Genomic DNA, 23930 nt, shown 5'->3' with positions numbered 1-23930 from the left:
TATTACGTTGAATAAAAATACGTAGTTTAATTACGTCTTCATTCACTCATTTATTTCATTTTTTTTTAGATTTTGAGCCCACAACTTGTGGGCCCATACTCAAACTGAATATAAAAATGAAGGTTTAAGAAAAATTGTCACGATATGTTTAATCAACAATAACTACAAGGAAATTAATTAACGCGTTTTTTAAATCCATGATCTCATCTTGAATAATTCCGTATTTACATTATTCAAATTTATTCTTTTCATAAACAAAAATAAATTATTGTGTAAAAAAGAATATTTTTAAAATAAAATCTAGAAATGCTTCATCCACGCCCTGTTTGTTTTGAATAGATAAAAAAACTTGTTAGCTGAACCTGGCTACACATACTACTTAATACAAACATTGGATTGACAGGTTAATTCCTGATGTGTAATGAAAAAAGGATCATACTTTTGTGATTATTGGACCATATCACATTAATTCATTCATTTGTAGAAAATGAATTGCAGTTTACTGGTGTGAAGATATAAACAATGTAATACTGTCATTTTAATATCATGCCAATCTAGAGTGTCATTAGCAATATTTGTGGTACACGGTGTATAATTTGAGGCACACACTATAAAATTAGTTACCATGGAATAGAACATTGGTTTTTTAAGTTACTCCGACATGTCTGATATTTTTTTGGTGACTCACTGATCATGAAATTATTTATTGAATTCTTAAAAAAAAATCTTTACGCTTCTTTTTTTAATGAACATTGAATACAAAGCATGAAAAAGTCTTCTTATATTTGTACTTATATTTACATCAGTTTAACCCCCTTTCCCTTTTCCAGTACCGTTTTAATCAATAACATTTCACCCTGCACATCTTATTCTCTCTCCTATAAAATTAATCCTGCATGCTATGCATGAGGTCTAGTTTTATTCTGCTCTTATAGCACAATATGACCGAAAGCAGTCTACCATTGCGATTTCACGATCGGAGTGACAATGCATTATGCTCAGATTATCATTATTAATACAGGTGAATGTTGCTCCTGACCCACCCCAGCCACCATTGCTCTGCTCTCGATCTATTATAGTAATGCACACATCACAATGCATTATGATTACTTTGAAATTCGATCGAGCTGTTCTCTATTGCAAATATGAAATAGGGAAATCTTTTGTTGGCGTTCAGCGGTGTATATCCCCAAATATTATTCACCGGTGCCTGGTACAAATCTCTCGACCTGGTATAAATGGCAGACAAACAATGATGTCCACCATCCATATCATATAGCTCGGCCATATTTTGTTCGTGATTGGGGTGCGCTTCTGCATTCATTAGCATCTACCTTAAGCTGTGTCCATTACGAGGTGCAGATCTTGTTCGTAAGTTATTTCTTGATATTTACATTTTCTAATAGATTTTCACCAGTCATTTGACATTTGAGGCGTTGTATGGTCTCACTGATTATCTCATGTTGCACTTTGTTAGATTACAAACCCCGGGTTACAAACACTCTTTATTTTGAATGTGTTGCTGATGATATTGCGACACACTTATGACGTTTCATTTATAATAATGAGGAATGTTATTCTGTAATATTAGTATTGCAAATTCGCTTACCATCTCTGTGAAAGATTAGACAGAGAAAGACAGAGAGGGAGAGGGAGTAAGAGGGGAAGAGCCAGATAAAGAATATAAAGAAAGGGAGAACGGGGGAAAAGAAGTGGGATCGCATTGATTGTTTGGTCAATACGCATCTCGTTTATTACAAAAAAAAACCTTCTTATGTTCACATTTTCACATTAAAAAGTGAATTTTTTTGCCTTCTGACGGTGCTCAATGAAGCATGCATGACGTAAAATACGTCCATAACATTTACTCATAGGCTATCTTATAAAATTACCTACAGGCTCATGTAAAAATATATTAAAAACTCGCATTGGTTCGGAAATTATTGATGTTTGTTTAAGGGGGGACTTACTTTTTTGTTGCATATATATATATATATACATGTATATATAAACATGTTTAATGAAACACATTCCTCATCATGATCACGTGTCAGCTTCACGTGCATTCCAGAAGATAAACAATCGTTAGCAGATTTATAGCACTACAGTGTGTATACAAAATATCATACATGTACTTTAAAGAATTGTCAAACTTAAACATCAAAATCTTGAAAAAAATATTTTGGTGTCGATTGACGCTCTTAAGCCTCTTATATCAGATAGAGCAAGTAAAATAATGAATTCATATACTTGAGCAAACACTGTTTCATTTTTCCGGAGTTTCACACGTCCCTTCGTGCCAAAATGAAGCAAGTCAGCAGTACTTCTAATGAAAATGATTTTCTCTTTCGATTCCTTTTTTTTCCATTAAGCCTTAATTGTTTGTTGGCTTTCCGTTTGGCTGGGAATTATAGTTCGCATGAAAAGGAATAGAGACAATGAACATGAAATTGAATAAAGTTAGGCTATCAACTTATTTCTTTTAGTGAGAGTCTTTTAGAGTATATGGCCCGTATTCTGAAGTCGGGTTTAACTTTAAACTCAAGTTTAAAGTTGTGGTTTAAGTATGGATAGCCAATTGTTACATAAATCACTAATAGTAGAGATATAATATTCACCTCATTTGGCTGTCAAATCATTAATATTTGTGTAGGAAGTATAAATAGATTATTGTCTGCACCATCGATGAATCAGGAAAGAGCACAGTAAACATAAGAAACATACAACTTAATAAAATTTTTGACACTTTTGGCCACGGTTAGACCACGGTCTAAGTTCAACCTGACTTCAGAATACGGGCCTATATCTCTTAAAAGGGGCAGAAAAATGAAATTATATCGACCTTTGTTGGCAGATTTTTTATTGACAATTATTGAAATGAAAATAATTGATTAATTGGTACTTATTTTCTTAACTGAATGACTGACATTAAATTCCATGTCTGATTAATTCTTCCTTTTGCTGCACTTTGTTTGAATGAAATATCTTGTTAAATTCTTACTGAAGAAATAAAGATATAATATTTCAGTACTCCTCAATCTTGCTTCAAACAATTGAAGAATATACATGCATTTATGAGTATGGAAATGATTAATCGTACATAAATAAAACACAATCTTACAGGAATGCAAAGAAAGGTTCGTTTAAATAGGAGTAAGCTATTCAACTAATTTTGTTTTGAAATAATTGACAAAATGCTTAGTATTCAGTGTGAAAAATATGTCTTTCTGGTGCCATTCTGACAAACGAGACACTAAAACATTTACCAATGTAATAGAAATCTCTTCATGTTTAGAAACATAATCTTGACATATTTCTTTAAAAAAAACATGTATCTTTTTTTTTTGTTCTACACACTGTTTACTACCGTGACAGGCACACGCATGCACTTATCATTGTGTTGATACATGATCTGATATGCCAATTATGTTGACATTATTCCCGGTTTCATTTCAACCATCATGTATACATGTTACCCTTGAGCACCGGCGGACAAAAGGGGGGGGGGGGGGTCGTTGCCCCCAAAAGTTTCCACGAGCGAGAAGAAATAGAAAAGACAAGAAGAAAGAATGGCAATGAAAAGGAAACTGCAAAATATGAAATAATTTCCTTAATATTATGTTTAAATCTATCACAAAATTAGATGTTCATTTTCAAAGGGTCGTTTTTTTCTTTGCTTGCCTTGCTCGCTTGTGTCTATATAGAACACTCTACACCAAGTTCTACAATCATTATGTCTGTGCTCAGGGCAGTGGCGTACAGGGGGGGCAAAGGCAAATTCGTCGGCAAAAAAAATTGACAAGCAAAAAAAAAAAAAAAAAAAGGTCTTCAAGACTCGTCAGGGGGCAGGGATATGTCCCTTGCATGGGTTGTGACTCGTCAGGGGGGAGGGGGACAGTCTGCCCCTCTGCCCCCCTGTAGGTACGCTAGTGGCTCAGGGGTGTTATATTGCTATTCTCTCAAAAAGGGAAGGAGCAAGGATTTCTTCAAAGAAGGGGGCAGGAAGTTGACCCAACTCTTTCCTCAAAGGCAACAAGGGGTGGTGAGGGGGGGGGGGGGGGGGGTCGTCACTCACACGGAGCAAAAGGAAGATAAATAAAATTAAAGTTAGAATAAAGAGGGGACACTTTTCTTTAAAGAAAATGATTGTCAATACAATATAGCAAGGAAGCCTGCTTAAGAATCACATTAGGTTGCCGCAATGGTAGTCTCAAATTTCTAAGGGGGATCAAACCCCGTTTTACAATGTAATGTGGAAAATATATGTTTTGTACAATAAATACAAGAGTAGTGAGTGGGTGACGCCATTGGTTAACCGCAGTATTTGCATATCGAGCAGAATGTACATGTCCTCAAAAGGAGAAGTGGCACGTGGCCCTTTTGTCACTCCCCGGATCCACACTTGCCCGTTTAACTGTTCTGTGAGATAATCGTTTTCTCTTTTCTATCGAATAAACTATTGGCTGGGGTAGATATGTCCTTCGCCAATGTTTGTTGTTTGTGCTATAGCGCCACCTTGTGGTGGATTGGTTTCAGTGTCAATGCAACGACTGTAATTCGCCCCTTGACGGCGCCGCGGTTGAAGTCATGAGCTGCCTAATACATTAAGGTACAATTATTCAACTATTGTGAGTGAAGTGTCATTCCTTTATTGTCGTGGTGGCAGCAGGTTCGATCCCTGTCTATCCACACAATAGGATGGCCACTGCTACCCTAGCGTTCATTCGGTCGAAAAGCATCATTTTTCGTGATAGGTAGTTGTAGTTCGTTGTTAATCATGTCTTCTCACGCCACGGCTAACACTCATCCCCACACATAGCCTTTTACGATGGCTTATCCCCGGTACATGTACCGGTACCTTCCACAGGCCCGAGAGAGCGGCCGCCAGTATCATGCCCAAGATAGAGGCTACTACACTAAACATAACCAACATGAACAAATTGTTAATGATAATTCAACATTAATCCAAATCGGAAGAGAGAAAGAAAATGATATGATTGTGAGTGATTGTGACAATCTTGATTTGTATGATTTAAACAATGATGATTATGCATATGATGATGAATATTGTTTTGATCATGATGAGTCTGTCATTGAAGACCATTCTCATTCCTTTCCTAGAGCAAGTAGGGTTTTACATTGTACAGAACATAATCAAGACAGTCATAAAGCTAGTACACATAACACAAATAGTGTTGGATACAGATCTAGTTCTTACTCAAACGTTGGACCTACTTGTGACAATCCCTACTATTCAGCATCTAAATATAATTGTAGTCGTAACAAAAGTGAGTGCTCATTCTTGAAAAAGTCTGAAAGAAGTATCAGTACACAAAATTGCTTGACTTCTTCCAAATCAGTTTGGTCAGAGTATTTGGATGTAAGTGATGATTATCAAGATGATTGTCAACTTCTATATGCTGACTCTGTCTCTGATTTATCTGAGAGTGATGAATGCCGCTATGATGATTATGATTGTTCTATTTCGGATAGTGAGGATGCTTTGCCTGTTAGAACAGGCTTAACAGATAGTTCTTTCGGTCGTGCCGAGGTCTTGCCAGAGTCAGGCAGACCGCATGAAATCCATGGAGATTCTCTCGGCGATGATATGAGTGACTCATCGGAGTTAGGTGAGTACCACTCCAAGGTTACACATTCGCCACAGTTTTCAGTGGCCAGCCTTTCCTCTCCGTCTCCAAGTGTCAATCTTTTTCATGGTCAAAAGCTCGTCCAGGTCAAACTTGTCAGTGGTTCACCACAGAACCTCATTGGTCTTTCCAGCGTTCAAAGTCTTGGTGCTGTCATCAGGCCTACAGATACCCTTCGGTCGGTGTGTTATGCTAACCGTTCCTCGCGCCTTCCAGTTATTGGTACGACAAGTCTTACCTTAAGTAGGAATGGGGAACACTTGCTTTTCGAAGCGTATGTCGTAGACTCACCGCTTATTCAAATTCATGCAGGAATTCCATTCATAGAGTTACATGACATTACCATCCGTCCTGCTAAGCACCGCATCACCATAGGTGATGGACCGTCGTACACTTATGGTCCTGACGCTTCGCTGTCGATACGCGATATCAATTCACATGACCATATGTCCGATATGCCCAGTGGCACTGAGAAATTGCAACATGCGCCTAGCGTTCCACTCATATCCGGTTGCGACGAGAAATTGCCACTTACGCTCTCTATCGTTCCACGTATGTCCGGTGGCACCGACGAATTGCCACACGTACCTCCAGTCGTTCCGCATATGTCCGGTGGCACTGAGACACTGCAATACGTGCTTTCCATTATAACGCCCTTGTGTGACCCTTCACCATCAGGCACTGCTTTTATCAAAGTCATTAACAGCTCGTCGGTTGACCTAGTCACTGCTACCCAGAACGATGTCGCTGCATGCCAGCAACTTCAATCCGAGCTAGTTTCAGTTCCTGACTATGACGTGAAGCTCACAACATCTGGTCCCGCTGTGGATATTGGTATAGACACCCAACCTAACCTTACACACGCCAACCTGCTTAGTAAAGCAGGATGTCTACAGAATACTGATTTTGACAAGCTTTCACTGGCTACTAATTCTAGTCCTGTAGTGATGGATTCTCCTCTCATTGGTGAGTGCTTGATCCCTTGCTACCAACACTGTGACCCAACTTGTGATGGCCTCACCACAGAGGTTATGGACCCACCAGGTCGCCCCCCGGATGTTCGCAAAGGATGCAGTATCCCTACTCGTGAAGGCCTTACCACAGAGGTGATGGACCCACCAGGTCACCCCCCGGATGTTCGCAAAGGATGCAGTATCCCTACTCGTGAAGGCCTTACCACAGAGGTTATGGACCCGCCAGGTCGCCCCCCGGATTTTCGCAAAGGACGCAGTATCCCTACTCGTGATGACCTCACCACGGAGGTTATAGGCCAACCAGGTCCCCCGCCGGATGTTGGCAATAGACTGTATGCTCCCTTTGTTCCTGTGACTGGTCTTTACAACCCATCCCATGGAACTGTTCCTTTGGCTTTTCGTCACCTTGTTCATAGGACGTCGCCCGCGAACATCGCTCCACCTTCAGAACAACGGCCAGGCCTCTCAACATTTTGGTTGTCCATAGGACCCCCTCCTGGTCGTCCACCAGACATTGATACAAGGTACCAATGAACTGTTGTATCCTCCCTTTGATTCTGAGAGATGGACATTTGCACTTTTTAAAGTGAAATCTGGGATAAACATCCTATATTGACTGCTATTGTTTTACCTTTTTGTTCACGGACAATGACGCATACTATGGACACTGCTAATTGCATGTATGATGTATTGTTCTTATTATGTATGTTTATGATTATTTTCTTCCCTTCACATTTTTATTGCATAATTGATTATTTTTATTGCATACATAATGTATTGTTTTAGAATATACAGTACGATTGTTTTTTTTTTGCACATTTTATGCAAGATATGTTTTCTTTTTGTACTAATCACTGTATACTGCTCCTTTTGTTGTGATGCTTATGCCTTTATTTTGTTTAAAGAATGATGTTTTTTCCATTTCTTTTTATTCGCCTTTCATTGGGTTGGAGTTGTACAGCTGATTGTGTTAATATTTTGATGTGCATGTTATGCCTACTGGTCTGTCATTAAATTTGATTTCCTATACTGAAGTTTGTTGTGTGCTTAGACATTTTAATGTTTGCTGGCTGTGTGTGTGTGCTACTTTTATTTGTTTGTTTAGGGGAGGTGACGTGTAAATCATATACAAGTATCCATTTTTTAATTGATTCGTATTTGATGTGCCTAACATGATTTTTCCAGGATGTGTTTCAATATTTCCACATTTGCTGTATTTCACATAATTATTTCCACCACACACTTTTTATGGATGTATATGTATGCCTTGTACCTTAGCTTTTGATTGATTTCTGCAAGATAACGGTGTTATTTTTAATTTAATCAGCGTGACTATGTGGTACCCAGTGTGACAACAGTTCACCTGACTGTGCACTTGTGTATATAACTATGTATGGAATCCTTTTTGTTATTTTGATGGTTGTGGAAGGGTCCATTTTAATGCTTGTGAAGTTAATGGCTTTTTGTTTTGCAGATGTTTTATTACAAAGTGTCCCTGTTTCTTTATGGAATGGTTCTACAGTAATAGGTTCATCAATGCATCTATTTTGGTTATGAATTGTGATGTCTTTATTTAATAAGAACATTATTTATTTATTGCATAGTTTGGCAATTTTATAATTTGTTTAGTTTATTGTTTTTAGGTCAGATAACTTAGATGACATGGGACTTGATAGTAGTGTTTGAGATTAATATGCATTTACTTTGTTTATGGTTTCCTTTCCTGTATGTGTGCTGTCAAGTTTAATAGCTAAGTCATTTTATTTGTTTTCATTTACAGGATATATTTTGAGCCACTAATGTCTTTATTTACATTATCTTGGCGTAGTGTATGGTATTGCTGTTTTTGGTTTGCCCTTACTTGGTTTTATTTCCTTAGCACAACTGGGCTGGTTTTCTTCCTTAAGTATGAGTTATACTTAAAGGCATTGATTGTTAGGTTTTCTTTTAAGGGACAAGCGTTGGCAGGTTTATTGTTTTGCATAACATTTTTTAATGGTTGACTTGAAATGACATTTGACTTGGTTTTGTTTTTGGTTTAGTTTAGCTTGTGACTTGGTGTTAATGTTTATTTATCGCCTGTTTAGAATGCTTGATTTTATGGGGATGTTGAAGATACACATGTTTATGCATTGTGATGTAAATTGTTTCATCTTATGGTTTTGGTTAAGAAAGCTTGTTAGTGCCCCTAACAGTATGTTACACATTTTATGCAATGTTATGTGTTTATATCTTTAGGAGAGTGCATATATGTGGTTGTGATATTTATATTTCCATGTTATAGCCTTGCTGATAGGTAAAGATGAGAGGTTTTGATTTTAGTTTGATAGTAATTATTTAACGTTTTTTACATTAGTACTGTAAGGGTTTGATATTTGTAGTATCAAGAATAATTACAATGGTTGGTTTTTAATAAGCATTATTTGTTGTTATACGGAATTTCTATACCTTTTAGAGGTTGGTAGATATGTATTCTGTAGGGATATGGCATTGTTTTTAACTTTTTGTAAGGTAGTACCTGTTTACATGGAATTGGAAGTTCAATACTTTGCTACTTTGCTAATGATTTGTAATCATTAATCCATATACAGTCTTAACAGTGGGAAGGAAAAAAGACAAAGTGGTCACGCCAATGTTTGTTGTTTGTGCTATAGCGCCACCTTGTGGTGGATTGGTTTCAGTGTCAATGCAACGACTGTAATTCGCCCCTTGACGACGCCGCGGTTGAAGTCATGAGCTGCCTAATAAATTAAGGTACAATTATTCAACTATTGTGAGTGAAGTGTCATTCCTTTATTGTCGCTTTGATAATAATTGACAAGTTACAATGGACTCGGGAGTGGGTAATTTCATAAAGAGTCTGCATTTTTTTTCTCACTTTTCATAAAGCAGGCCAAATTTGCAAAGATCCCCAGCAGTAATTCATATATAAATCACCACGACGTGGTTGTTTATTTGCCCAGCGCTTTTAAATCTTATACCAAGGTTAATACCATTGTAATTTTGTATCATTGTTTATTTTATATGTATATTTGTTCTCTCTCTATTTCTCTCTCCTCCGTATGATTTCTTTCTTTTTTTTTGTTAGAGATCACCCCGCCAACAAATACGTTTCAGTTAAGCGATGTAAACCATTGTAGTCTGGATGATCGGTGCAAAAAATAGCAAGAATTGTTCAGATTATGGTACAAACATGAACTTTGGCTGATAGGTAGAGTAAACAGTGCTGAACATTTTTAGCAGGGGGTGTCAACATGATCTCTCCTCGTGTAGCAACAGTTGCTAGGTAACATATTTACCTTAGCAACCACCATTTTGGGGTGTTATCTACATTTAAAAAACTATATTTTGACTTCTAAGCGCCAATTTTACAATCACATATCAAGCAACGTTCCAACTAAGTACAGCAACATTTGCTAAGCAACACATTTTCCATGGGAACTATAGATAATATTCCTGAATACACCATCTGGTCATAATATTTGAATGAAAATGGTTAGAAAATTGGTCAAAGTATGAAACCTGGGAGTTTAAAATGTCTCATAAGTCTGAAAAATTCAGAAGCAATCCAAATAATTATAATATCTGCATAATAATCGTATATAGGTAACAAACCTAATTTTGATATACATGATTTTATTATTTTTGTCATACATCACACGGCTAACACACCGACAAAATCATTACTGGGTCATTGAATGTGCTTACTATTTAATAATTATATAGGATCTCGCTTGTAATGAAAATGAGACAGGGTACTGTAGTGGATGTACACGGAACACTGGGAAAGACACTGAAATTTTAGGGCAAAGGGAAGCTGAAATCGCTCCCAAATGACAAAGCTTCATTGGGAAGCAATGGCGATTAATGCCCACACACTTACTTGTCAGGAAAGTTATGATATCATTGACTGACTTGGAAAGCATGTACAGTAGACCTGAAACGGCCTGAAGCATCATTGACTGTATGTTCACTGTATATCATATACAATAGAAATGAAACAGTCTCAAGCTTCATTAACTGTATGTGCACTGTACATAACATGCACAGTAGACCTGAAACAGCCTCAAGCATCGTTGACTGGATATGTTCAATGCATAGCATTGACAGTAGACCTGAAACAGCTTAAATCATCGATTGTACATGTACCACTTGTGAGTATGTCACAAAGCATACATTAATGTGTCGATTATACAACAAAATCTTTCAAGAGAAATTGTTTTCTCTGTAATTGACACTAATCATTAACGCCGCATCCTATAAATCATGAAAATGAAGCGGTAATGTGCAAGATATTGTATGTCGTATCAGGGGAGCGTTTCATGAAAGGACTTGTCGGACGTTTTATCCGACAAGTCCTGTTTTATCCGACAGTTACTATGGTAACAGTGCTTCTCAACCAATCAGAATCCAGGAAAGTTGTCAGATCTGACAACTTGTCGGACGAAAATATTGATGAAACGCCCCCCAGGTCATCAAAAAGTATGGTTGGAAAATGGAAAGCAGTGTCAAGGTGTTGGTACAGAGCTTTCCAACCTGCTTGGAATGACTTCTTTCATCATTCTTGCCCATTATACCGGGTATTTGAGCATCTTAAAAAAATGATTCTAATCCCAAGTTTACTAGACGCAATTGCCATTGTATGTATCTCTTTTATTTGATCATAATGCTGGGCACTTGAGTCATTAACATAATTTACAGGATATTTTGCAATAGTTTCTAGATGATGAAGGAAAATAAATGATTTATATTTACACGGTAAGTTTCCAATAGCTTGGGACTTCGGGTACAATTCTAACGAATTAATCGAACGTACATTATATGTGTCGCACATGACTTCTCAAAGTAGGGCATATATTTAGTCCAAACTTTAAGTTAAGACTGTCTGGGTTAATCATAAGTACGGGAAAGCATGACCACTGTGAAGCATGCAGTATGCTCGACAAAGAATATCAGAGGCAACAGAGGAATACATCAAGAAAGTTACAGTCATCATCCTCTTCAGTGGGACAATTAATTGTTCATCAATCAAAGTGTAAGAAACATTTCTCTCCATAAGGAAATTAGATTGCGAGACAAGGTGGTAGTGCCATCAACAGAATCATTTTCATCTGAGTTGGACATGCCAACAAGTATTAGAGGTATATGGAAGGAAGAAGCATATCAGAACTTCATGCTACTGTTCTGTGGAAGAGTGTGGATCGCGTCAAGCCAACCTGATATCACAAGTGCTTCACATACGTAGGTGACAAAGTCAGATGCGCATAGTCCTGCAAGATCTTTCAAGTCATGATCGATCTTGAAGCTGCAGGATCCCGGCCAAAATACCTGCAATTGGAACTGACAGGTCAAATCAACTTCTGCAGAAGCTTTCAAGTCATGGATCCTGGAGCTGCATGATTGATCCAGGTCGAAACACCTGGAAAATCAACTTCCGCAGGATCGAGTCATGATAGATCAATCACATAGCTGCAGGATCCAGGCCAACATGCATAGAAACGGAACTGACAGGTCCATATCAACTCTAGCAAGATCTTTCACGTCATGATAGATTCCAGAGCTACATTATTAATCCAGGTCAAAACACTTGGAATGGGAACTGACAGGTCCAAATCAACCTCTGCAGAAGTCACAATGGATCATGTAGCTGCAGAAGTCACAATGGATCATGTAGCTGCAGGATCCAGACCAACATGCCTGGAAACGGAACTAAATGGTCCAAATAGAATCTATCAGATCTTTCAAGTGATGCTAAGTCCTGGAGCTGCAAGATTGATCCAGGTCAAAACACCTAGAAAATTAACGGACAGGTCCAAATCAATTTCTGCACAAGCTTTCAACTCATGATAGACCCTTGAGCTGCAGGATCCAGGCCAGCACGCCTGAAAACAGAACTGGCTGGTCCAAATCAACTGTTGCGAAATCTTTCACGTGTTGACAAATCCTGGAGCTGCAGAATTGTTCCAGGTCAATGAACACTTGGAAAAAGAATGGACAGGTCCAAATCAACTTCAGTAGGATCAAGTCATTTAGCTCCAGGATCCAGGCCAGCATGCCTATATAGTAACGGAACTGACGGGTCCAAATCAACTCTAGCAAGATCTGTCACGTCATGATAGATCGTGGAGCTGTAGGATTCAGGACAACAGGCCAGGAAACGGAACTGAATTGTCCAAATCAATTTTAACAGATCTTTCACCATGTTCACGTCATGATAGATCCCGTAGCTGCGCATGATTGATCTAATTCAAATGCCTGGTCAAAATCAACCCCTGCCCGTGGCATTTGGTTTGGGAACGACATGGAGAACTAATATGATCTTCATTGCAGGCTACGGAAGAAAGTTGGTAAACTAAGGAAAAATGTGTTGGATTACAAGCGAACGACTACTGTTATTTCATAGTAATAAGGAAAGAAGTGGTCTGAAAGTACTAAAATCAATTACCCCTGTTTGTTCTCAAGAAAAGCCACCTAATCAAGACAAACCCCTATTGCCTACCATCTTCCTAAGTAATGCTCGTTCTCTCAACAACAAAATGGATGAATTTGAGCTAACCATCAGGCATCATGCAGCTGACATCGCAGTAATCACTGAAACCTGGCTCAGTGACTCCTCCCTAGGAGCAGCAGATGTAACCGGGTACCAACTGCACTGCAAAAATAGAACTGATAAATGTGGCGGTGGCGTGGCAGTTTACACCTCTGATAGCTTGACAACCTGTCCCCTATCGATCCATAACTGTCCGTATGAATGTTTCTGGCTTTATATTGATCTAGGGAAAACCAGAAGCAGTATTAGAAGTCTCTACGTTGGAGTTGTATATTACCCTCCTGCCGCACCTTACAGCGTACAACTCCTGGAACATATCCAACACGTTATTGATCATATAAGGACTGTTGATATCTCTGCATCCATCATTCTCCTTGGTGATTTTAATGATTTACAGACTGGATCCTTATCATGCGATTTGGATCTTACTCAACTTATAGAATTTCCAACTCGAGGTAACGCGATCCTAGATAAAGTATTTACGAACTTTCCCTACCATTTCAACTCACCACTGAGACTGGCTCCCCTAGGACTCAGTGATCACTGTTCCATCTTGCTCAAGCCAGTTCATGAACTATCTAATAAAGACAAAAGAACTATACTTACCCGTCCACTGAAAGATTCATCAATTAGAGAATTTGGCCAATGGATTGTTAATCATAGCTGGAATAATGTTTATAATGAATCATCAGGTAACAAAGCTACCAGTGTATTCAATAGTTCCTTACATGATGCTTACATTAAGTTCTTTCCCTTGACTAGATCTTTGTTAAAGAAGAATGATAAACCTTGGATGACGTGTAGAATTAAACAGCTCTTGAAGGATAGGAATAAGGCCTATAGAAAACAGGATCATGATAAGTGGGTTTCTTTGCGTGACCAAGTACAATGGGAAATAAGAAAGTCAAAAGTAAAGTATTATGCGCAAACCGTACATGATCTTAAGAATTCACAGCCCGGAAAATGGCACAAACACATAAAGAAATTGTGTAAGCTAAGTACTAAAAAAGTTGACATCCCTGGTTCTGACGATGACCCTGTTGATACGGCAGTCTCCATCAATACCCACTTTGCTGCAATTTGTAACCAATTACCTCCCCTTGACTTAAACCTTCTTCCAGCTTATTTACCTGCAGATTCCCCTCCACCAATTATTTACCAGGGGCAGGTTCTATCTGCTCTGAGGAAACTAAAGGCAAACAAAGCATCCCATTTCAATGACTTACCAATTCGTCTAGTCAAAGAGTTTGCAGTGGAACTTGCTGAACCGCTAACATATATATTCAATCAGTGCCTGCAGGAAGGCACTTTCCCGAATGACTGGAAAACGTCATGTATAACCCCCATACCGAAAGAGAAAGTGATAAGTTCCTATGATCAGCTGAGACCGATATCCCTTACCCCGTTATTTTCGAGAACACTTGAGTCATTTGTGGCAAAGTGGGTAGTAGAAGATATATCAACCCATATTGATAAGAGACAATTTGGAAATGTGAAGGGCTGCTCTACTGCACACTATCTTGTTCACTTACTAAAATTTGTCCTTGAAGGCCTTGACAAACCTGGCCATTACGCCTATTTAACAACTATTGATTTTACCAAGGCCTTCGACAGAGTAAATCATTCCATTGTAATACGAAAGCTTATTCTTTTAAATGTTCGTAGGTCGATCATTCCAACTATTTGCAGTTTTCTGACTAATCGAACCCAGTGTACCAAGGTTAATAAGTGTTACTCCCCTCTGGTAGAAGTATCCTGTGGGGTACCGCAGGGTACCAGGTTAGGTCCCGTTTTATTTCTTATACTTGTAAATGATGCTGTATGCGAGTGGGATTCCAGATGGAAGTACGTTGACGATTTAACATTGGGAGAAATAGTTAAACGTAACGGAAATCCCTCTTTACAATCGTCACTTGATTGTCTCTCAAAATGGTGTACTGATAATGATGTTCTCCCCAAACCATCTAAATGTAACCTTATGCCAATATCCTTCCTCAGAAACTTTGTACCCCGTATTGATTTCCACCTTAACTTAACCCCACTCAATGTTGTCGAAAGTATCAAACTTCTAGGAGTTACACTTCAAAACGATCTCAAATGGAACCTACACATTGAAGAAATCGTTTCCAAAGCATCACGTAGGTTGTACACCCTCTGTATTCTAAGGAGATCGAAGGCAAGTTTGGCTGATATGGTGACTGTATACACTACATATATTAGGCCAATTCTCGAATATGCTTCCCCTGTCTGGCACACTTCTATCACAATCAAAGAATCTGATAAACTGGAATTTGTTCAAAAGCGGGCACTCAAAATAATTGTAGGATATGACATTCATTACTCTGATGCTCTGGTAATTAGCAAACTCACTTCACTATCTTCCAGAAGGGATTCACTTTTATTAAACTTTGGACAGAAATTGATGAACTCTGATCATCATAAACACCTACTTCCAACACCAAGGTCCATTTCTTGTACTAGACAATTACGCAACATGACTGGTTTCCCCACAATCAAATGCAATACTGAAAGATACCGTAAATCCACCATTCCTCACATTGCAAAGATTTTGAAGTAGTTTTCCGCAATTCCTGTATTTTGATTATATAGCCATTCCTTGTCACCATTTCAGCCCACAATCCTTCTGTCTCCTTTTTTGTTAGTGTTGTTACAATGTAAACTTACTCTCTTACCTTATTTTTTTTCCCCCTCTTTCCTCTTTCTTTCCCTTTCCTATAGTACTATTTTCCTTACCTATTTGAGTCCTATCCCTTACACTTTTCTCTTTTTATTTTCTTGTATGTCCCTCTTTCTTTCTTTAATCCTTTCTTTAGCTTTCTATCGGTTTTTGTAGGTTAGGCCTACGTACATGGAAAATTTGAAATGATTACAGTTATTGTCTTGCTAAAATGTATTATACTACTTATTCTTATGTTGAATCTATTTATATATATAAATCATTTTGTATCTCATATAGGATATTCATATTTTTATGTAGTGTCAATCATAATTGACAGTATTTTGGCTTCTATGTTCTCCATGTCACTCTCCACTTCTTCACCACTTTTTGTTTTTCTCTCTACCTCACTCAATTTTCTCTTTCTATTTGGAAGACATACTCCCTCTCTCTCTTTCCATTACTCTCATTTCTCTCTCTTTTCTTCTCTCTCCCTCCTCCCTTTTGCTTATTTCTCTCTTTCTCAAACTTTTATTTATGAGATACATCTTTTAATTGGAGATAAGTTTTGACGTAGAATACTTTAATTACGTTTTTATTCATTTGCTTTGTTATATTTGTATATTCTACTTCATGAATTTTTGTAAATTGACCCTTTCAGCTTGTGCTGCTGGTCAATTTTTATGTGCATATATACCAATAAATAAATAAATTATTGTTAACAAGGGATAAAGTGTTATCCGAGTACTCATTCGAAAATTAACTTCTGGCGAGATTTTGATGTTAGGAATAATTCTAAACTTATTTGACTCAATCGATTCTTGGTGATCATTCTTTTATCTCTCCAAGATCAGAGATATTTAGGTTGTAAGTACCCATGACCTCCTGGGGAGCTCTTGCAACCGTTCTTCTACAAGAGTGACCTCTTGCTTAATGTTGATATTATGGAATTCTTTCCCAGGGTCGGTCTTTTACTTATGTTTAGGTTATTCCATAATAATTATGGTTTCTAAATGGATTAAGATTGGTGTTAAGGTGAGGTTCTTTTAACATGCAATAAGTATTATTATACCAATAATATGGAACGCATAGACATCGTCTTTGGAAATATGAACCATATCATGATTTAGTTTAATTTGTGCAAGGTTTTACTTTATAAGCATCTATTAGTACCTCTATGATTTACACACATCAATAATCTTACCTTACGGCCTTTAACCATTGGTTGCTACAGAAACATAATTACTTAGCAACTAGTACTTCGCATGGGCTTGTATACATTGTATAATTGTTCTTGGGTTGTTGTGATTAATGCTTTAATAGAAAAGATGCGATTTATAGAAATTATGATAAAAAAGATACCCTATTATGATTGGTTACCGTTGAAAATGTTACTTAGCAACGGTTGCTATGGTGCTCATTGGGTCTACCTATGGAAACATTCATCACATGAGGAATCTATGGGCCCAGATTTAATTTCTGAGCTATTCTGAGTAAATTGTAATGATCTGAGCTAAGATAAAGAATTAGTTGCTACGGAAGAGGGTAACTTAGCAACCGTTACAATGAATAAATGGATAAAAACTGTTGTGATACAAAGGAACATGCTTTAGATTAAAATTCGTATGACATATCGCTTGTGAAAATGTTACTCAAGCCCAATAAAGCTCAGTTACGAAGGTAAATATGTTACCTAGCAACCGTTGCTATGTTTGGTGAACTCACGTTGGCACCCCCTGCTAAAATAAATTAGAATAATTTACTCTACCTTTGTGCCGACTTTCATGCTTGTACCATTTTCTGAACGTTTTTTTCACCAATCATCTAGACTATTGTATAAGTTTCCGTGAAAAGTTTCTTTCTTATTGAATGAAACTGGACTTTGCTTGACCTGAAACCTAGGCCTATCTATCTAAGCGTGTATTAGTGCGTGTATGCTGATTATTTTCAGTTTTTATATTTAATTCAATGATATTCTATTCTTCAATAATTTTACTCTATTCTTCAATAATGTTTTTTAGTTAAACGAGGTTGCAATCTTGAAAAGGTCAGTCTACTTTTAGACTCTTATAAACACGGTATTATTTTTTTAAAATCAATTTGTGAAATTGTATTATAAAAGTCAGGGCTTTGTCGTGTCTGTGTGATACCATATTTATTGTAGGTCTATGTATTACAGAATCAGACTTTTCTGAATAAATAGGTGAATTAGATAAATGTATCTCAATTTCATGATTCATACTGCTGTAAAGGGAAATAAGCAAATTGAAATCAATTTAAATAAAAGTATCGAATGAAAAATTTTGATCTTGTTTATTTACCATTCTAGTTGAGAGAGGATGGCATCACTTTGGATCATGATGAATATCGCAATCCGTATCCTACTAACAATAGGAGGAATACATCTTATTTACGCTGGTAAGACCCATTACTATTCATATTACATGACTATTGTATTTATGAATGCGATATCACATCGAAATTCAGGCAGGCAAATTGTTGAAAGACTTGTCAACATATTTGATCCAAAAGGGTGATTCCATGCTAGAAAAATCAGCAATTGTCACCACATTTTTTCAATCTGCTGTCAAACAAAAAAAGGAACTTTCATTAATTTTGCTTTGTGGTAATGATAAAGTACTACTGGGTAGTCATATAACAAATGACAACCAACAAAATGTGTTGTCCATGGGTGATTAGATATGAAAATGTTGCGTGTCGTACGGGACATTTCTGAGTCCCGTATACGACACGCAACATTTACACCTTTAGTTCACCCAATATCGAACATTTTTTTTGTTGGTTATCAGTTTTTCACGTGACTACCAACTTTATCTTTATCATTGAAAAAAAAACCAACAAATTTTTATTGCTCAAGCATTCAGCTGAGAGACTATTCTCAAAATGCTGTACGACACGTATGGAATCGCCCTAAAACAAGATGACCTTGATAAGAAATGAATTATAGTAGACTTCAACAAGGTCAACAAATTTATTATAAGAAAGGGTACCCACTTGAAGATCTAATTTGGAATGATTTTTATGATAATTGCCTTCATTCACACCATATATCATTGTATGTAATGTGACGGTGTATTATACCGTTCGTATTTGATTGATATTTGATCATGTTGCTACAATGTACACCAATAGTTTATGATCAATACAATTTCAAAAGATAATAAGAAAAAAAACTATTTTAGTTACTTATTACTATTCCATTAACTGTCATATTCCTATTACATTTGCAGTTAGAATTAAATTGCTATTGCTGTTCTTATCACATTTTTACCGTTGTATTTATTAATACTATAAGTTATCATCGTTATTGCCATGCAGTTACAATGACTATTTTAGTTACTATTCAAGTCAATACATTCCATTCCTATTATTTCTACTGTCAGTATTACTATTGGTACCATTATGATTACAATATAAACACCGTTTGTATTAGTTGACATTATAATTACCATGGTCGTTACCTTTATTATTGCAGTTACTATTCCTGTATAAATTACGTTCCCATTCCTGTATATATTATGTTCCCATTATATTTACAGTTCATATAATTATCATTTGTTATTATTACACACTTAAAATAGGCAACATACTGTCCACTGTTGGATAATGTATGTTAGTAAAATATATATATATATTCTGGGCAATTATTATCCAATTGGGCAAATTTATTACCTAGTAATCACTTTTTTATTACCCAATTTGGGCAGATTTTAATCAATAGTTGTGTGGACAGTATGTTGCCCAGGGTTGCTTAAAAGTTGGGCATTTTTTGCCCAACTATATTAAGAGTGTTACATTGTAGCTACTTTTGGTATTGCAGTTGTATTTCTTGTTAATACTGCATTCCTATTACTTTTACAATCATTATTACTACGAATTACTATCATTATTACCATTGCAGTATCACAGTTACTATCCATGTTAACATTGCATTCCCATTACTTGAACAGATACACTCTAAAAAATGGGTAAAAATGCTCCATAAGGGTAATTATGTGTCCAACCAACATTGGGCATTTCTTTTGCGCATTTTTATTTATCCAGTGTGATGAAAATTTTGCCCATGCTAAGGTAATAGCTTCTTATTTATTGACCTTACTGGATAATATGCTTCCCGCATTGGGTAAAATACTGTCCCAAATTGGTTGGACACATAATTCCCCTCGTGCTGGTTATACTTTTACCCAATATATTTCACAGTGTATTATCATTAGTTGTTATTATTATTATTAACCGTCATAGTTCCCATTAGGCTTACTCCCTCAGTTACCATGGTTACTATTCATGTTCCCGCCAAATTCGTATTATACACTGTAACAGTTGGTATTACTATCAGTTACCATTGTATTTACCAGTAAAGTTGACACTCCTGTTCATATTACTTTTATATAATCTTTACAGTCAGTACTAACTATTAGATAACATTATTACCATTACAGTGACCATCAAAATTACACTTACTATTCTTGTAAATATTCAGTTCCTATTACTTTTACAGATAATATAACTATAATTTGCCATTAATAAAGTAATTAATATCGCACTCCATTGACCTTATTACTTTTAAGTGTGTTTTTTTAATTAATTGGTAGCTTTTATGTAGGTCTATATACAAAGCAAATGCACTCATCTCTCATTCATTAGTAAATTCGATTCTTGCAATTTCATTTTGTCTATTTCTTTCACTCAGACGAGATGTTTGTCTGTGACTACACGACTAAAGGTATCTACATGGCGTATGTAGATGATGATAGCAGCTTTGAAGGGGCAAAATTCAACTTGCTTCCTCTAGCAAATGTATCGACTCCTATCGCCATCCAGTATGACTTACGATCTCGGACGTTATACTGGACTGACGTAGCTTTAGATGGTATCTTTCGATCTAATATCGATGGATCACAAAACGAACAGGTCGTATCTGATTTGAGTTGTAAGTAGTTTATTGTTCTTTAACTACAGATACACATACATGAATTACATTTTTTCATTATTTCCCTCTATATCTATCTCACTCTCTCTAAGTATATGCTATTATATATAGGGCTCACCTCTGGGACCTACTGGGACCCAAAAGGATGCGCCCTCTGATTATGATTGATGTGCATGTTACTCCTGATGAATATGTAGGGAACCTCGAAAATATGAGTAACTTTAAATAAACTTTTTATTTGCAAAAGAGCGTAAACTTTCAGATTTGTTTTGCTATCACTGTATGAAGCCAATATGTGAAATTGTACGATGTTTTGGTCCATATTGCATTAATGTGTAGACACGTATATAACAAGTGTGTATGTATGTTTCATAAAAAAAGAAAAAAAAAATTTTATTATCAAACAATTTATTTATATTTTTAAGTTTCAGGTCAACTTGTTGAGGATGATTTTGCCTTTGAATAACTTGCGCATTGCAGTGTAGAATGTTGTATGTTATGTGCTTTGATTTAAGGGTGTTCTTTAATCTCGATCTACATTATTTTAGGTGAAAATGAATAAAAATTTGAAGGATGATTTTGGTTGCTATCATTTCAAAATTCTGTCTTCAAGACAACATCTGGGTTTTTTTCTGTTCTTTTATAGACGTTCCACGTTCGGAACAAACAATATCAAAGTTTGTGCTTTCTTTTTCCAAAACATGATTCAAAACAATTTGGATTATTAAAAAAAGTTTTAGAAAGAGTAAAATACATATTTTTTTCTTTCCATGCAGCACCACAAGGTTTGGTGATAGATATTGATAATGATCGCATGTATTGGACCGATTCCGGTATGGATAAGGTGGAATCCGCCAATTTAGACGGTTCAAACCGAACGGTTATCGCAGAGACCGGACATGATAAACCGCGTGGCATCGCACTGTCCGTAAGACAAGGGTATGTATATTAAATCATTAACCGGATCATTTAGAAATTATATCCATTAGGTTTTTTTTTCTAGGGGCGTCGTCAGGGGGGGGGGGGGGTTCAGGACGACCTCATATACTTTTCAGAAATTGTTCTGTTATATACGACATGTGTTGATATGTGTTGATATTTTGTTTGCTTTGTAAATATTGTAATATAATTTTATAAACAATATAGGGGTAGGTTATTCATCATTCAAGAAGGATGTACATTTAATAAGACTAAAATTGAAGTATTGGATCATGGGTAAAAGTCAATAATAATTATTAAAATTGGCAAGCATTCAAGTATGCCTTATTCAGCATACAGAATGATTTGCTGAATTACGAACATCATAATTATCTTAAACAGTTTTAAAGCCTCAAGGTAAGTTAAGTTGTAAGTCTCAAAATGCATTATCTGTTATTAAATAATTTTTAAGCTTCAACCAACCTAAATTAATATTTGGGACGAGCTTTATCTGTGATTATTTGTTTTTATAAGACAGCTCGTTGTTTATATCCATCTATCCTTCATTTTAGACTGCTGTTTTGGACTGACTGGGGCGAAAATCCTAAAATCGAGAGAGCGAACATTGACGGGACGAATCGGTCAGTCATTGTCTCTCAAAATCTCACTTGGCCGAACGGAGTCGCGATCGATGGCTCGGGTAATCAATAATTCGTGTTCTAAACGATAGAGTGTCGGTCATCTCATGATGACCGGCAGGGCCTGAAAATCATTTTCATGCTCCACATAATGGCGTACTGGAGGGGGGGGGGGTCGGGGAGTCCCACGACCCCCATCATTTCACGATAGGAGAAAAGGATAAGGAAATGAAAAAGGGTGAAATATTATTCTATGGATGTTATGTTTAAATCTATCACGAAATCAGATTTCTCGCTTTGGAGCAATTTTGCACCATACGCCATGTCAGTACTCCCCCCACCCCCCCAAAAATATAAATATATTTGGCTTACTACGCTACTGGCCCTCAAGCCAAGGGTATGGAGGATCACTTACAAACACAAATACTTTAGATATCATCAACTTTTTATAGAATATGAAGATTTCTGGAATACGCCTCCTTTTGAATATAATACATGCCCGCATTTAAACAGATCAAAAGAATACTTGAAAAAATACTTTGTTTCTTTGTGAAACTTTGAAAGAAAAGAGCTAATTTTTAGCTTTCTTTCTGTCGTTTTATCAATTCCATTTTTGCTCGTTGAATGTTTCCACCAAGCCTATTTTTTGCCGACAGTAATGTTATTAAGCATTACAAATAAAGAAAATTGTTATTCAAGTCTCAACTCTATACTGAAGCGCCATGAATACCAAAAGGGGGACATGTGTCGCTGTGCGCTTTGTAAAATTAGCCACTATTATGATTATCATTATGAAAAGTATATTAAAAATCGTTTTGTCCATCTGTTTCAATAATAGATTCACGTTTGTACTGGTGTGATGCTAGTGTTGACCAGATCGAATCTGTTTTCTTCGATGGGAGCGATCGTCGACTTCAAATCTATACTTCCGCTAGTGTCGACATCCATCCATTCGGTATAGCACTCCGTGGAAGTGATAATGATATATATTTCACCGATGCTAACTATCAACGTGTGATTGCGCTTGATCGTTCACATAATAAGTTTGAGTTCATCGGTTCTTTTGAAGGCCCAACTGGTATCGTGATTAATCAAGGTGAGCGCCCCCTGAGGATAGTTCCATGAACGTTTACTTTCTCTGACAGTTACCATGGTAACAGTCAGGGGCCAGAGCTTCTGAGCCAATCAAAACCAAGGATCTTCGGTGAAATAATCTGCGCAGACAATTTAGTCGGTGCCAACAACTTTCATGAAACGCCCCCCTCCGTGGATGTTTCATAAAGCTGTTCATAGGTTATGAATAATGTTATGTACGACTGGTGACCCTTTATTGTGCTAATTGATATATCCCTATGTAGCCGACCAAGCACCTAAAAACATGTTCCAGTCAGTCGTAAATAAACTTACGAACAGCTTTATAAAACACCCACCTGGGCCAGTTTTAGAAATAGTTTAAATATATTATATTACATAGAAATATATATATACATGTATAATCATGATCTAATCGTCGTGTCTATAACCATGTTAGAAATTAACCATAATTTCAACTTTAGAAGTTGTTCCTCGCATCA

The 23930-nt window shown here is 36.7% G+C and overlaps 1 protein-coding gene across 1 annotated transcript in view; it reads left to right on the top strand.

Moving 5' to 3' along the window:
• The first annotated feature begins 1233 nt into the window (after positions 1–1233).
• The window catches only part of LOC129271122 (fibropellin-1-like), a 50420-nt gene continuing 27723 nt past the window's right edge, over positions 1234–23930 (top strand). Inside the window, exons 1-6 of the mRNA XM_064106271.1 lie at positions 1234–1371; positions 18179–18267; positions 20561–20800; positions 21577–21739; positions 22291–22418; positions 23195–23452. Of these exons, the coding sequence (XP_063962341.1) occupies positions 18189–18267; positions 20561–20800; positions 21577–21739; positions 22291–22418; positions 23195–23452 (868 nt within the window). The 5' untranslated portion in view covers positions 1234–1371; positions 18179–18188. The remainder of the gene's footprint in view (positions 1372–18178; positions 18268–20560; positions 20801–21576; positions 21740–22290; positions 22419–23194; positions 23453–23930) is intronic.

This window comes from Lytechinus pictus, chromosome 11, assembly GCF_037042905.1.
Source record: "Lytechinus pictus isolate F3 Inbred chromosome 11, Lp3.0, whole genome shotgun sequence".
Taxonomy (NCBI): Eukaryota; Metazoa; Echinodermata; class Echinoidea; order Temnopleuroida; family Toxopneustidae; genus Lytechinus; species Lytechinus pictus.
This window is presented reverse-complemented; position numbering and strand designations above follow the sequence as displayed.